This window comes from Bos indicus x Bos taurus, chromosome 3 (genome assembly GCF_003369695.1).
Source record: "Bos indicus x Bos taurus breed Angus x Brahman F1 hybrid chromosome 3, Bos_hybrid_MaternalHap_v2.0, whole genome shotgun sequence".
NCBI lineage: Eukaryota > Metazoa > Chordata > Mammalia > Artiodactyla > Bovidae > Bos > Bos indicus x Bos taurus.
The window spans coordinates 22,357,487-22,371,552 of record NC_040078.1 but is presented as its reverse complement, the minus strand read 5'-3'; the positions used below and the strand labels follow the sequence as shown (position 1 = coordinate 22,371,552).

Below are 14,066 nucleotides of genomic sequence, written 5' to 3'. Positions count from 1 at the left end.
CATGTATTCTCACCAATGGTGCCCTTAAGCACTATCATAATTAAGCACTTTTATGTGTCACAGTTGAAAGAGCATGCATGGTCTTAGGAATCAAATGATTTTGTGTGCAGTCTATGTAACTTTTAAAATATAGGTTATAAGTAATGTAAATGCTCAGAGCTTCAGTTAAAAAGTTCTCAACCAATACATTATAAAGCAATTATCCTCTATTTAAAAAATAGTAAAAACTTCTCTATGTATAAAATAGTGACAATAATACATATGTCACAAACCTTTATCAGAAACATATCCACCTTACCTTAACCCACTCTTGCTGCCTTGTTCTTTGGCAATTTATGGTTCCTCAGTGCTTGTAAAGAAATAGAGGAAAACAACAGAATGGGAAAGACTAGAGATCTCTTCAAGAAAATTAGAGATACCAAGGGAACATTTCATGCAAAGATGGGCTCAGTAAAGAACAGAAATGGTATGGACCTAACAGAAGCAGAAGTTATTAAGAAGAGGTGGCAAGAATACACAGAAGAACTGTACAAAAAAAGATCTTCATGACCAAGATAATCACAACGGTGTGATCACTGACCTAGAGCCAGACATCCTGGAATGTGAAGTCAAGTGGGCCTTAGAAAGCATCACTACGAACAAAGCTAGTGGAGGTGATGGAATTCCAGTGGAGCTATTTCAAATCCTGAAAGATGATGCTGTGAAAGTGCTGCACTCAATATGCCAGCACATTTGGAAAACTCAGCAGTGGCCACAGGACTGGAAAAGGTCAGTTTTCATTCCAGTCCCAAAGAAAGGCAATGCCAAAGAATGCTCAAACTACCGCACAATTGCACTCATCTCACATGCTAGTAAAGTAATGCTCAAAATTCTCCAAGCCAGGCTTCAGCAATACATGAACCGTGAACTTCCAGATGTTCAAGCTGGTTTTAGAAAAGGCAGAGGAACCAGAGATCAAATTGTCAACATCTGCTGGATCATGGAAAAAGCAAGAGAGTTCCAGAAAAACATCTATTTCTGCTTTATTGACTATGCCAAAGCCTTTGACTGTATGGATCACAATAAACTGTGGAAAATTCTGAAAGAGATGGGAATACCAGACCACCTGACCTGCCTCTTGAGAAACCTGTATGCAGGTCAGGAAGCAACAGTTAGAACTGGACATGGAACAACAGACTGTTTCCAAATAGGAAAAAGAGTACGTTAAGGCTGTATATTGTCACCCTGCTTATTTAACTTATATGCAGAGTACATTAGGAGAAACGCTGACCTGGAAGAAGCACAAGCTGGAATCAAGATTGGCCAGAGAAATATAAATAACCTCAGATATGCAGACGACACCACCCTTATGGCAGAAAGTGAAGAGGAACTAAAAAGCCTCTTGATGAAGGTGAAAGAGGAGAGTAAAAAAGTTGGCTTAAAACTCAACATTCAGAAAACGAAGATCATGGCATCTGGTCCCATCACTTCATGGAAATAGATGGGGAAACAGTGGAAACCGTGTCAGACTTTATTTTTGGGGCTCCAAAATCACTGCAGATGGTGACTGCAGTCATGAAATTAAAAGACACTTACTCCTTTGAAGGAAAGTTATGACCAACCTACATAGTATATTCAAAAGCAGAGACATTACTTTCCCAACAAAGGTCCATCTAGTCAAGGCTATGGTTTTTCCAGTAGTCATGTATGGATATGAGAGTTGGACTGTGAAGAAAGCTGAGCACCGAAGAATTGATGCTTTTGATCTGTGGTGTTGGAGAAGACTCTTGAGAGTCCCTTGGACTGCAAGGAGATCCAACCAGTCCATTCTAAAGGAGATCAGTCTTGGATGTTCATTGGAAGAACTGATGCTAAAGCTGAAACTCCAATACTTTGGCCACCTCATGCAAAGAGTTGGCTCAGTGGAAAAGACTCTGATGCTGGGAGGGACTGGGGGCAGGAGGAGAAGGGGACAACAGAGGATGGGATGGCTGGATGGCATCACTGACTCGATGGACGTGAGTCTGAGTGAACTCCGGGAGTTGGTGACAGATACGGAGGCCTGGCGTGCTGTGATTCATAGGGTTGCAAAGAGTCAGACAGAACTGAGTGACTGAACTGAACTGAGTGCTTGTAAGGCCAAGCTTCTCTATAGCTGACAATTTAACAAGCCAATGGTATTAAAGAAAGTTCATGACTTGGGTTCCTACCACGTACTTTGAAAATTCTTTTATCACATCACCCCCGTACATTTTTACCCTTTATTATTTACATAACTGTTTCCTAATAAATGCTTATTGAATTAATTCATGGAGTAACATATAAAATCAGTTCTGTGGCAATAGATGGGGATAAACCTGAGAAGAACTGTTATTGAATGGAATTTCTGGGTAAAGGTTATTTAACAAAGTTGTGGCATTAAACTTCTATTTTTAAAAGTAATTTTTTTAAAAAGTAATTTAAAATGTATGTTTAATTAAAGTTACTGAAGAACAACCAGGCATTTAACTATGCCAAAAAAGTTATGATTCCATAAAGACATGAATCTTTATGATTCCAGAAAGACAATGATGTCTTTTTCTAGGAATTTATAATGAAGATACTTTCTTCCCAGTTCAAAATCTATGATACACAAAAAATAAAAAACAATCAAAAAACCCTCAAGGACATAGAAATGGCTTTACTGTGGATGTAATTCTATGTTAACTAATTGTACACGGAAGCTGGGGAGAGCTGCTTGCATGTGCTACAATGTGGATGCTTTTCATACTGATGTCTGTTGTCTTTAGAGGATTAGACTGCTTTTTTTTTTTTTTTTCATTTGGGGAGTGAAGAAGAGTGAAGGGGAAAATTCCCCTACCAGCCTATGAGTGAAAAGCCTTCAATGACCCAGTACACTTTCCTTCAAAATAAGAGCATAGCACTTCTGCTGGCCACCAGGTGGTCCCCACTGGATGCTGCATTCTAACAAGCTCTCCCAGCAATCACTTGGTCTTCTTCAAAGCCAGAAGCACCCTCCAAAGAGACAGCTGAGAGCGATTATGGGCACAGTCCTTGGTCATAACTGAATTCCTTAGAGTGACCAGATAAATGATGGAAATCTTAACTTGTAACCTGGCTCAGTCACATCATCAATCATGATGTTGCCAATTGAGGCTACAAAACCAATCCCTACATTTGCCATTGGCACTGATGGGCTGTGTGCAGGTATATACACTCCGTTGGGTCCTGCGGCTTCCTTGGTGAAGCAAAGTAAATAATTTTACTAATTCAAACCTGTTTGGCCCTGTGGCTAATTTCCACTGCCAGGTCCCCTCCAGAATTCCCAATGCCGATTATAATGACTCTCTTTCCAGTGAAACTGTCTGGATTCTTATAATCTCGACTATGGAAGTATTGTCCTTTGAACTTCTCAATTCCTACAACAGAAGGAAAAATAATTAATGGGTAATGGTCATTCAATTTTTTTGCAGTCTGTAGAGTTTATGCATACATTCTCCATGTGTTCTCCTTTTATTCAAGCACACTGTCACCTTTTTAAATATTTTTGCCTGTTTTCTTTTCCCATAGCCCCAGAGTCAAACCTTGTGATTTCCTTACCATAAGTAGTCTGCTTACCTCAGGATCTGTTTGTATTTTGGACTTGTGGACTCACAAATCCAAACTACTTCAGAAAACATTCTCTTGTCTTTTCATCTTCTTCTTCTTCTTTTTTTTTTTTTGTAGTTGACTTGTATCAGTTCCAGATGTATAACATAGTAACTTGATATTTTATAGATTATGCAACATTCAAACTTATTACAATATTATAGTGGTTTAGATGCTCAGTTGTGTCAGACTCCTTGTGACCCTCCGGACTGCAGCCTACCAGGCTCCTCTGTCCATTGGATTCTCTGGGCAACAACCCTGGAGTGGGTTACCATTTTCTTCTCTAACAATATTATAGTATTTTGACTACATTCTTTGTGCTGTATATTATATTACTTGTGACTTATTTTATAATTAGTAGTTTGTATTTCTTAATCCCCTTTACCTATTTTGCCCACCCCACCCTCTCATCTTCTGTAAATACCTACTTCCATTTCAATTGTAGTATATATGTTTTTATATACTCTAGAGTATACATAGAATCCATGTGCAATGCAGGAAGACATGGGTTCAATCCCTAGGTTGAGAATATCCCCTGGAGGAGGAAATGGCAACCCACTCCAGTGGTAACACAAAGAGTTGAAAACTGAGCAACTGAGCACATATATAGTATTTTTTTCCCCTCAAAATGAAAATCCAGGCCAAAGACTGTAATTTAACTCTTTCTTTAAGCTTTATTTTCTTGCTTAGAAACTCAATATTTCTGTTTGTTTCCTCCATTGCTTAAAAAAAAAAAAAAAAAAAAAAAGCCTTCATTCAGGATAAAGAGATGTGGTACATTTATACAATGAGATATTACTCAGTCATGAAAAAGAACAAAATAATGTCATTTGCAGCAAAAGGGATGCCCCTAAAGGTTGTCAAACTGAGTGAAATAAGTCAGAGAAAGACAAATATCATATGGTATCTCTTATATGTGGAGTCTAAAAAAATTGCACAGATGAACTTATTTACAAAACAGAAAGAGTTATAGAAAACAAACTTCTATAGGGAGGAAAAGTGGGGGAGGGATAAGCTGGGACATGGGGATTGGCATATACACACCACTGTAAATAGACAGCTAATAAGGGGTCTCTGGTGGCTCAGTGGTAAAGAATTCACCTGCCAATGCAGGAAACATGGGTTCAATTCCTTGGTTGAGAAGATGCCCTGGAGAAGGAAATGGCAACTGACTTGAGTATTCTTGCCTGGGAAATCCCATGGATAAAGGATCCTGGTGGGCCACAGTCTATTGGGTCGCAAAAGAGTCTGGCATAACTTGACAACTGAACAGCAATAGTAAGGACCTGTTGTATAGCACAGGGAACTCTTTTCAATACTCTGTAATGACCTGTGTGGCAAAAGAACCTTAAAAAGAGTGGATATATGATTCACTTTGCTATATAGCAGAAACTTTTCAAAACACAATATTTAAATCATCTATACTCCAATAAAATTTTTTTAAAGCCCTCGTTCAGTCTAATGCAGATCAACTCTTTTTATCCTTAGAAAAACTATAATCATTGTGAAACTAAATATAAAGCCTTCTAATTTTCCTCTAGACCCCCATGTTACTGTTATTTCTACCTCCCAAATATTATTAATACAAGTTACCACAACATTTTTCAGGAGAATATGCAGAATTAGGATAAGCCTTATTTCATCCCAAGGTAGGAATCACTCAGACCATTCTTTAGGGACCAGGTCACAGGCATGGTTCAAGGGTCTTCCTGCTTAGTAGGTACTTACCAGGGAAGCTTTCCAAGGGTAAGTGAGCATAGGTGTGATGGCCAGTGCAAACCATAACTCCATCGAAGACATACACCTCCTTTTTCCCTTCAGATTCCGTGACCACCTCCCATTGGCCCGAAGTGGGGAAATCAGGTTGCTTCTTCACACTGCAAACAGTGGTCTAAGAAGAAAAGGGATCACCACGGGGGACTGTAGCCACAGATATGCAGTGGTCATCTTCCCTGACAGGTATGTCTTTGCACGGGGTTACACGAAAGGGCTGATACCACATAAGAGGGCTAAGGCAGGGATATTTGATATTCATACTCTACAAATAAGAACTATTTTTGTTTCGGGCTATGGTCAGAGTGAGAAAACTTTCACGAGGCAAGCTAAATAAAACAGAGTCGGCAGACTAACGGTGCACTATCTTCTCCTTCTAGAAAAGTACAAATGACTACTTTTCTTGGGCCATGCCTCAGTTGGTAAAGATTCTGCCTGCAATGCAGGAGACCAGAGTTTGATCCCTGGGTTGGAAAGAATCCCCTGGAAAAGGAAATGGCAACCAACTCCAGTATTCTTTCCTGGGAAAATCCCATGGACAAAGGAGTCTGGCAGGCTATAGTCCATGGGATCACAAGAGTAGGACACAACTTAGCAACTAAACCATCACAACCACCACCGCCTTGGTCAGAGTGAGAAAACTTTCATGAGGCGACCTAATTCAAATGAGTTGGCAAATTAACATTGCACTGTCCTCTCCTGCTGCTGCTAAGTCACTTCAGTCATGTCCGACTCTGTGTGACCCATAGATGGCAGCCCACCAGGCTCTCCCGTCCCTGGGATTCTCCAGGCAAGAATACTGGAGTGGGTTGCCATTTCCTTCTCCAATGCATGAAAGTGAAAAGTGAAAGTGAAGTCGCTCAGTTGTGTCGGACTCTTAGCGACCCAATGGACTGCAGCCTACCAGGCTCCTGCATCCTTGGGATTTTCCAGGCAAGAGTACTGGAGTGGGGTGCCATTGTCTTCTCTGAGAAAAGTGCAAATTACTAGTTTTATTAGGCCATGCATGTGTGTATGCTCAGTCACTCAATCATGTCTGACTCTTTGCGATCCCCTGGACTGTAGCCCACCAGGCTCCTCTGTCCACGGGATTTTCCAGGTAAGAATACTGGAGTGGGTTGCCATTTCCTCCTCCAGGGGATATTCCTGACACAGGGATCGAAGTCTGCTGTGTCTCCTGCATTGGCAGGTGGATTCTTCACCACTGCGCCACCTGGGAAGCCCTTCTTGGACCATATGCCCTGGACCATACCCTAAGGCAATATGATACTTAAATAAAATTTGGGCTTCTCTTGTGTTTCTAAGACACTTGATGTACTAAATGCCTATTCCTCCCCATACTCCCAGACATCCTGAGATCTTCTGATGCTTTCTTATCTCAAGTTCTGTTCTCACTGTCTAGTCTTAAATGTGTGACTGAGCTAATAAGGCTCCCTTTCCTAATAGAGTAGAAAAACATCTCAGTGGCTCATGTTTTGTGTAAATGAACTTCTTTGACTCCCATAAATGCCCATTTTACAAATAACTAGAAAGAAAGAAGATACAAGATGGGATAGTCAGTGGTATAGTTTTTAGCTTTAAAAACAAATACGGGTTACTTTACCTAGTCTAAGGAAACATTAAGAGTATGTCCTATGTGCTTCTAGGATTTATGACCATAATGTCTTGGTGGACTGATAGAGATACCACTCTTATATACCCAAGTGATCCTATATTATTTATAGTTCCTCTCTAGCATGTTCTTACTTTTACACAGGCCGGTGCTTCTGCCTGGACCATCCTTTTATGCTTTCTTCATTTGGAGATACTCACCCTTCAGCATTTAGTTTGGTATTATCTCCTCTAAGAAAACGTCCTTGGTACCTGATAATTCAAGCTCTGATGGGTTAAGTGTCCCACCTCTGAGCTGCAATGTATAGATCTCAGGGCATTTATCACCCTGTAACTCTGTATTTAAGACTGTTAAATCACTGTTTTTTTGTTTGTTTTGTTTTTTTGGTATTTGTTTCTTCACTGCTTAGTGTGATAACAAACCTAAGTGTTTTTAACAAGTGAAGAGAAGCACCACTAGGCTGTAAACGACTGACTTTAGAAGTCGTTACTGGATATTGCCATTTTAATTTTGTTGTTAAATAGAAAAAGGCATGATTTAGTAGAATGATCAGAAAGTAGAAGATTTGGGCTTTTTGCCAGCTGTCAGAAATACTGGTTCTTTTATGGTCATGGCTTAAAATGATAGAAATATCATGGAAGATTTTACAGCAGGAAGGAACCAAGGAGGTGATATACTACAATCATCTTGTTTTAAAAATAAAACTAAGACACATCAAAGTTGAGGAACTTACTTGCCTGAAGTCACAAGTAGATTAGCAGCAGAATAAAACTTAAGATTTTTTCCTCAATTCAGTGTTCTTTCCTCTACACCAGAGTTGACTTATTTGCTTTCTCATAACTGTTCAATAACTAATTCATGGGGTTGTTGTCGTCACATAAAAAATGCTTTGGAAAGCACTTCAGAAAGCATAAAGGGCTAAGTGGCAAGTTGTAGAACAAACTGTGGCACCAGAAGGTTTCAAAGTGTCCATACCTGTCAGTTCTCATTTGTTTATTGTAATCAAATGATACAGAATGAAGGCAATGAAATGAAGGTTGCTTCCTGGATCTGTAGCCAAAATACATAGAAGAGAGACTTTCCCACTGATACTTTTCAGTCAGAGAGAAGACACAGTGTGGAGTCTATTGGATAGATACATGAGCATATCAAACCAAGCTACACATAAGCACTGCTAAATGAAACCACATTATTCATTTACTTTGCAAACAACTTCAAACACAGAGATACCCACAAAATTCCCTACCTTAAATTGAATGTACTTTAGAAGGTCAAATTCTTTGGCATACATCCTGAAATACTCCAGGACCTGGGAGTTGTGCATGAAGTTAGGATAATGATCTGGGATGGGATAGTCACTGAAGCACATCATCTCCTTAGAAGTGTTGATGATCACTGACTTGTAAATACTTGCCCTTCCTTCTTCAGGTTCTTCCTGCAGTAAATAAAAAGCATTCATAGCAGCTTGAGAATTAAAGTCATGGTTTATAAACAGCCAATTAACATTTGAAAAGTTATCTGCAACGCCAATTAAAAAAAAAAAAGTTATACACACACATCCCTTTATATCTCCCAGGATTTGTACCCTCGAGCTGTCTCTTCCCCTTGAATCTGAGTTGTCTTTATGACTTGCTTTTGACCAACAGCATGCAGTTGGAATGATACTGAATGGCTTCCAAGACTAAGTGCTAAGTAGTCTTGCCACTTCCACCTGGGTTCCTTAGAAAGCTTCCTCTAGTAGAAGTCAGCAGCTGTGTAACAAGTCCAGCTACCCTGAGACCATCATCCTGTGAGGAAGCCCAAGCTATCCACATGAAGAGCATGTTTGTGATAGAGAGATGTGTAACCAGCCCCCAGAAGTCCTAGTTATCCCAGCTGATGTTCTAAACATGGAAGCAAAGAGGTCATAGTATGTGTCCAGTCTTAGTTGTCACCTGATTAAAATGACAAGAGACTCCCATCTGAGTACTACTTTCAAGGTTTTTCATGTACTTGCAACACTGTTCTCCAGGAAACACTGTACTAATTTATAATTCTGTCCACTATGTGTTCCTGTTTTACCTTATTTTCACTAATTTAAAAGACAATTATTCAGTGTTAGCAAAAATGAAATCTCAGTACAATGTTTTCTGGAGAGTAATGCGGCAAGAATATGAAAACCCTTGACACTTAGCCATTTAAAAAAAGATTCAGTATTCAGACAAAAATTTATGTTAATGTATGTTGATCACATTATTTGTAACATAAAAATGAAATAAATGTCTGTGATATTGTGATTTATAAGAAATATATATTTGGTCATCCAGATGGTCAAAATATATTTCTCATATATATTTGGTATTTCTACCACAGTTCCTAGCTCAGAGCTCCCAAAACTCTTGTAATTTCCCAAATGTTGAAAGTAATTAAAGTCTTTTGTTGTGTTAGTATGGTGACTCTTACAAAGCAAATAATGGTGGGCCTGGTTACCAATGGAGCAAACCCTGTGGGTTGTAACTTTCAGTTGCCCTCTTCTGACTTCTGGGGAGGGGAGAGGGACTGGAAGTTGAATCAGTAGCCAATGCCCAGTGATTTAATTAATCATTCCCATGTCATGAAGCCACCATAAAAACCCAAAAGAGTAGGATTTAGGGAGCTTCCAGGTTGGTGAACCTGAAAAGATCAGGAGAGCAGCGTGCCTAGAGAGGGCATGGAAGCTCAGTGTCCTTTCCCTGTGCATCTCTCCCTTTGGCTGTTCCCAAGCTACATACCTTTATAAGAAACTGGTAATCTAGTGAGTAAATGGGTTTTCTGTGTTCTGTGAGCTGCTCTAGCAAATTAAGCAAACCCAAGGAAAGGGTCATGGGAATTTCTGATTTCTAGCCAGTTGGTCAGAAGTATAGGTAACAACCTGGTAACGACTGGCATTTGAAGTCCAAAGTCCAAGGAGGGGTCATTGGAATCTCCAAACTGCAGCCAGTTCGTCAGAAGCACTGGTAATAACCTGAGTTTATGACTTGGTGTCTACAGTAGGGCTGAGGGGGCAGTCTTGTAGGACTGAGCTCTCAATTTGTGGAATCTGAAACTATCTCTGGGTAAATAGAATAGAGTTTAATTCTTGGACATCTTGCTAGTATCTGAACATTGTCTGTTGGTGTCTGGGGACCATCCCCCACCCATGCACATACACACCCACACACACTGGCATTGGTCTCAGAACCATTTAACGCCCAACAAATACACTGTATTTGAGAATCACTACTCTAGATCCTTGCTACCTGAAGTATGATCTGTGAACTAGCAGGCAGAGATATCTCTTGGGAGATTGTTAGAAATGCAGAATCTCAGGCCCCACCCCGACCTACTGAATTGGAACCTGCCTTTTTAGCAAAATCCTCAAGATTTTCCCAGGTAGCTCAGGGATAAAGAATCTGCCTGCCAATGCAGGAGACGCAAGAGACACAGGTTCAACCCCTGGGTTGGGAAGATGCCCTGGAGGAGGGCGTGGCAACCCACACCTGTATTCTTGCCTGGATAATCCCATGGACAGAGGAGCATGGTGGGCTACAGTCCATAGGGTTGCAAAGAGTTGAACATGATTGAAGTGACTTAGCACACACAAACAGGGGTGTTGTACTGACCACAAAAAATAGCACAGTATCTATCCAGACAGCTATATTAGCCTTCACTGAAACATCACAAATGATGATTTTTCAACTCTTTTAAAAATTGTTTTGATTATGGTCAATTACCTTAACCAACTTAGACCCCCTTTTCCCTTTCTGGGCTTTGCAGGTGGCCCAGTGGTAAGAATCTGCCTGCCAGTGCAAGAGATGTGGGTTCGATCCCTGGGTGGGAAAGCTCTCTTGGAGTAGGAGATGGCAACCCACTCCAGCATTCTTGCCTGGAAAATCCCACGGACAGAGGATCCTGGTGGGCTAAAGTCCATGGAATCACAAAGATTCCAACACGACTGAGCACACACCCATGCACTTCCTTTTTAGGGCTTTTCTGGTGGCTCAGTGGTAAAGAATCTGCCTACCAATGCAGAAAACACAGGTTCAAATCCTGGGTTGGAAGATCCCCTGGAGAAGGAAATGGCAATCTGCCCTAGCAGTCTTGCCTGGGAAATCACATGGACAGAGGAGCCTGCCAGTTCATGGGATTGCAAAAGAGTCCACATGACTTAAGAGACTAAACAACAAAAGGTTGTTTATCATGCAGAGAGAGTCCTCACTTTTTTCCATAAACAAACAGATATTTGGATGTTGGGTGTTCCTGAGCATTCAATGGCCATAAAGGAGAGTGTTCATTGGCTTTGCCCACATTAAAGATGATTTTCCCCTGGTTTTTAGAGAAGAATTTTTGAATTTCAGAATCCCGAATTGATCATTCCCATTTCTTTCCCCTGTACTTCAGATCTCATTCTTGTTGGCTGCTAATAATGTTTTCACAAGTCTCTTTTCAAGTATCTTCTAACCTATCCTACAAATTTCAACCAAAGTGTTCTACTAGGGTATGGTTGTATCTCTTCTCTAATTAAACTTTTGGATGCTGCTCCATTTTCTATAGTTTGTTTTTCAATTTAGGATTCAGAGACCTCCATAATGTCTTATAGTTTATACATTCTTTATCTCCCCAATTCGATTGTAAACCCCTTGACTTATATTTATGATCTTTCCCACAGTATATAAAATTATAAATAGCACTTAGTAGCTATTTAATAGATGTATGCTGAATTACATTGAGAAAGGTACATATAGAAAAAAGAAGTAAATTTCACATAATGCTTAACAAACTAATGAAATACATCAAATTCATTCCAAAAAGAGTTGAATAAGATATTTTTATCTTATAAAAATTTGTTGTAAGGAAAATTGCAAAATAATATAAAATCAAATGCATGAAGATATTCAATTTATAGTTTAAAATAGCTATTAATTAGAAATCACCTAAAATGGCCCCTCTCCCAATAGGCAAATGGTTTAATAAATTATGATCTCAGTATGATGTAGAAATTATCTTCCACACCACTTCTTAAGTATCCTGCTAAATTCAAAGCAGATCCTATCAGCCCACTGCTTACTGGCTTCCACTGATTCCATGTGGGAAACCAGATTTCTTATTCTAAAACTCAGCATGTTGCACAATCCTAATCTACTTTATTATCTGCATTTATTATTCCCTCAATTAACTTCAAGGTTCTGAGTCATTAAATTGTTTTTGAAACATTCTAGACTCTTTCACAACTTTAAACTTTTGTAATACTACTGCTTCTTCATTTGGAAAATTCTTTTTTTTTTTTTTTTGGCTCTGAAAAGAGCCTTTTGATTTTACAGATGCCCCTTCTACAGGAGAGCTGGGTAGGACTTGCGGAGACCGGCCTCACTTGCCCTTTGCCTTGTGGTGGCTCTCAGTCTTCTTCGGGAGCAACACGGCCTGGATATTGGGCAAAACGCCGCCCTGGGCGATGGTGACCTTGCCCAACAGCTTGTTCAGCTCCTCGTCGTTGCGGATGGCCAGCTGCAGGTGACGAGGGATGATGCGCGTCTTCTTGTTGTCTCGCGCCGCATTGCCCGCCAGCTCCAGGATTTCGGCGGTCAGGTACTCCAAGACCACCGCCATGTAGACGGGCGCGCCGGCCCCCACCCGCTCAGCGTAGTTGCCTTTGCGCAGCAGGCGGTGCACCCGCCCCACCGGGAACTGCAAGCCTGAGCGAGACGAGCGCGACTTGGCCTTGGCGCGGGCCTTGCCGCCTTGCTTGCCACGACCAGACATGACAGCGACACCCACTAACAGTTGCTCCCGCCAAACGTCCGACAAACTCCTGGAAAATTCTTATCAGTCATTCAAGAGTCCCATCAAATATGACTTCTTTAGAGAAGTATTTCTTGTTCTCTCCACTGAGTTAAATGCCTCCATTCAACCTTCAAACTGCCAAAACTCTCTGCTCATATTGCCATCAAGGCGACTTAGAATACACAGTAGTCTACATTTGTTACTATGACTGTGAGGTACCCAAAAGTAGAGTTTGTGTCTTATTTTTTGTATTTCTGATGTGTGTGTGTGTGTGTGTGTGCGCACACTCAGTCGTGTCTGACTCTTTGCAACCCCATGGACTGTAGCTCGCCAGGCCCCTCTGACAATGGAATTTTCCAGAATACTGAAGTAGGTTGCCCTTTCCTACTCCAGAAAGTATATATCTTCCCAACCTGATATATAGTGGATGCTTAATAAATGATTTGAAATGAATTAATGAGTGAATTATAGAGATTGAATTTAGAGACACTTAAAAATGTGATTTTGAAATCTGTAAAGGAACACTGAAAATAGCCTATGCTATAACTTTAAGTGGAAAAAGCAATATACAAAATTAAATTTACATTGTAATCACCAAATATAATATTATGTATGCCTGGGGCAACTGTATGCCTGTGTCTACCCAAGTTTACATAATTACACATTGTATAATCTCTCCCCTGTTATATGAGTATATTTTATTTATTATGAATCAATAAAACTTGAAGGTAGGAAAAACAAATTGACTTATTAAGGAGGTAGGATTTTTCTTTTATTTTTGTAGAAATATTTATACCACATCTTCATGATAAAAACCTTCAGCCAACTAGGAATAGGGGGAAACACCTTCAATTTGATAAAGAACATCTACAAAATACTTACAGGTAACATGATACTTTGAAGAAGGGAATGGCAACCCACTCCAGTATTCTTGCCTGGAGAATCCCATGAACTGAGGAGCCTGGTGGGCTACCATCCATGGGGTTGCAAAGAGTTGGACACGACTGAGCAACTAATACAACAACATTATACTTAATACTGAGAAAATGAACAATTTACCCATAAAATTGAGAACAAGGCAAGGACAGCCTCTCTTAACACTTCTATTAAACACTGTATTAGAAATCCTAACTAATGTAATAAGGTAAGAAATGGCAATAAATGAAATATTGGGAAGGAATAAGTAAAATGATTTTTATTTGAAGATGATATGACTGCCTATCTATGTAGAAAATTCCAAAGAATTTTTTTAAATTCCTGGAAACCATAAGCAATT

The 14,066-nt window shown here is 40.0% G+C and overlaps 2 protein-coding genes across 5 annotated transcripts in view; both read right to left on the bottom strand.

Moving 5' to 3' along the window:
• The window catches only part of FMO5 (flavin containing monooxygenase 5), a 43,414-nt gene that overhangs the window by 17,674 nt on the left and 11,674 nt on the right, over positions 1-14,066 (bottom strand). For all 4 annotated transcript variants that reach the window (XM_027535418.1, XM_027535427.1, XM_027535423.1 and 1 more), the window contains 3 exons: positions 8,259-8,447; positions 5,356-5,518; positions 3,256-3,398 (listed from right to left, as the gene is read on the bottom strand). In XM_027535418.1, the coding sequence (XP_027391219.1) occupies positions 3,256-3,398; positions 5,356-5,518; positions 8,259-8,447 (495 nt within the window). The remainder of the gene's footprint in view (positions 1-3,255; positions 3,399-5,355; positions 5,519-8,258; positions 8,448-14,066) is intronic.
• On the bottom strand, positions 12,286-12,817 carry LOC113888120 (histone H2A type 2-A-like). Its single transcript, XM_027535436.1, has one exon. The coding sequence runs from the start codon at positions 12,767-12,769 to the stop codon at positions 12,377-12,379; it is 393 nt and encodes a 130-aa protein (XP_027391237.1). The 5' UTR covers positions 12,770-12,817; the 3' UTR covers positions 12,286-12,376.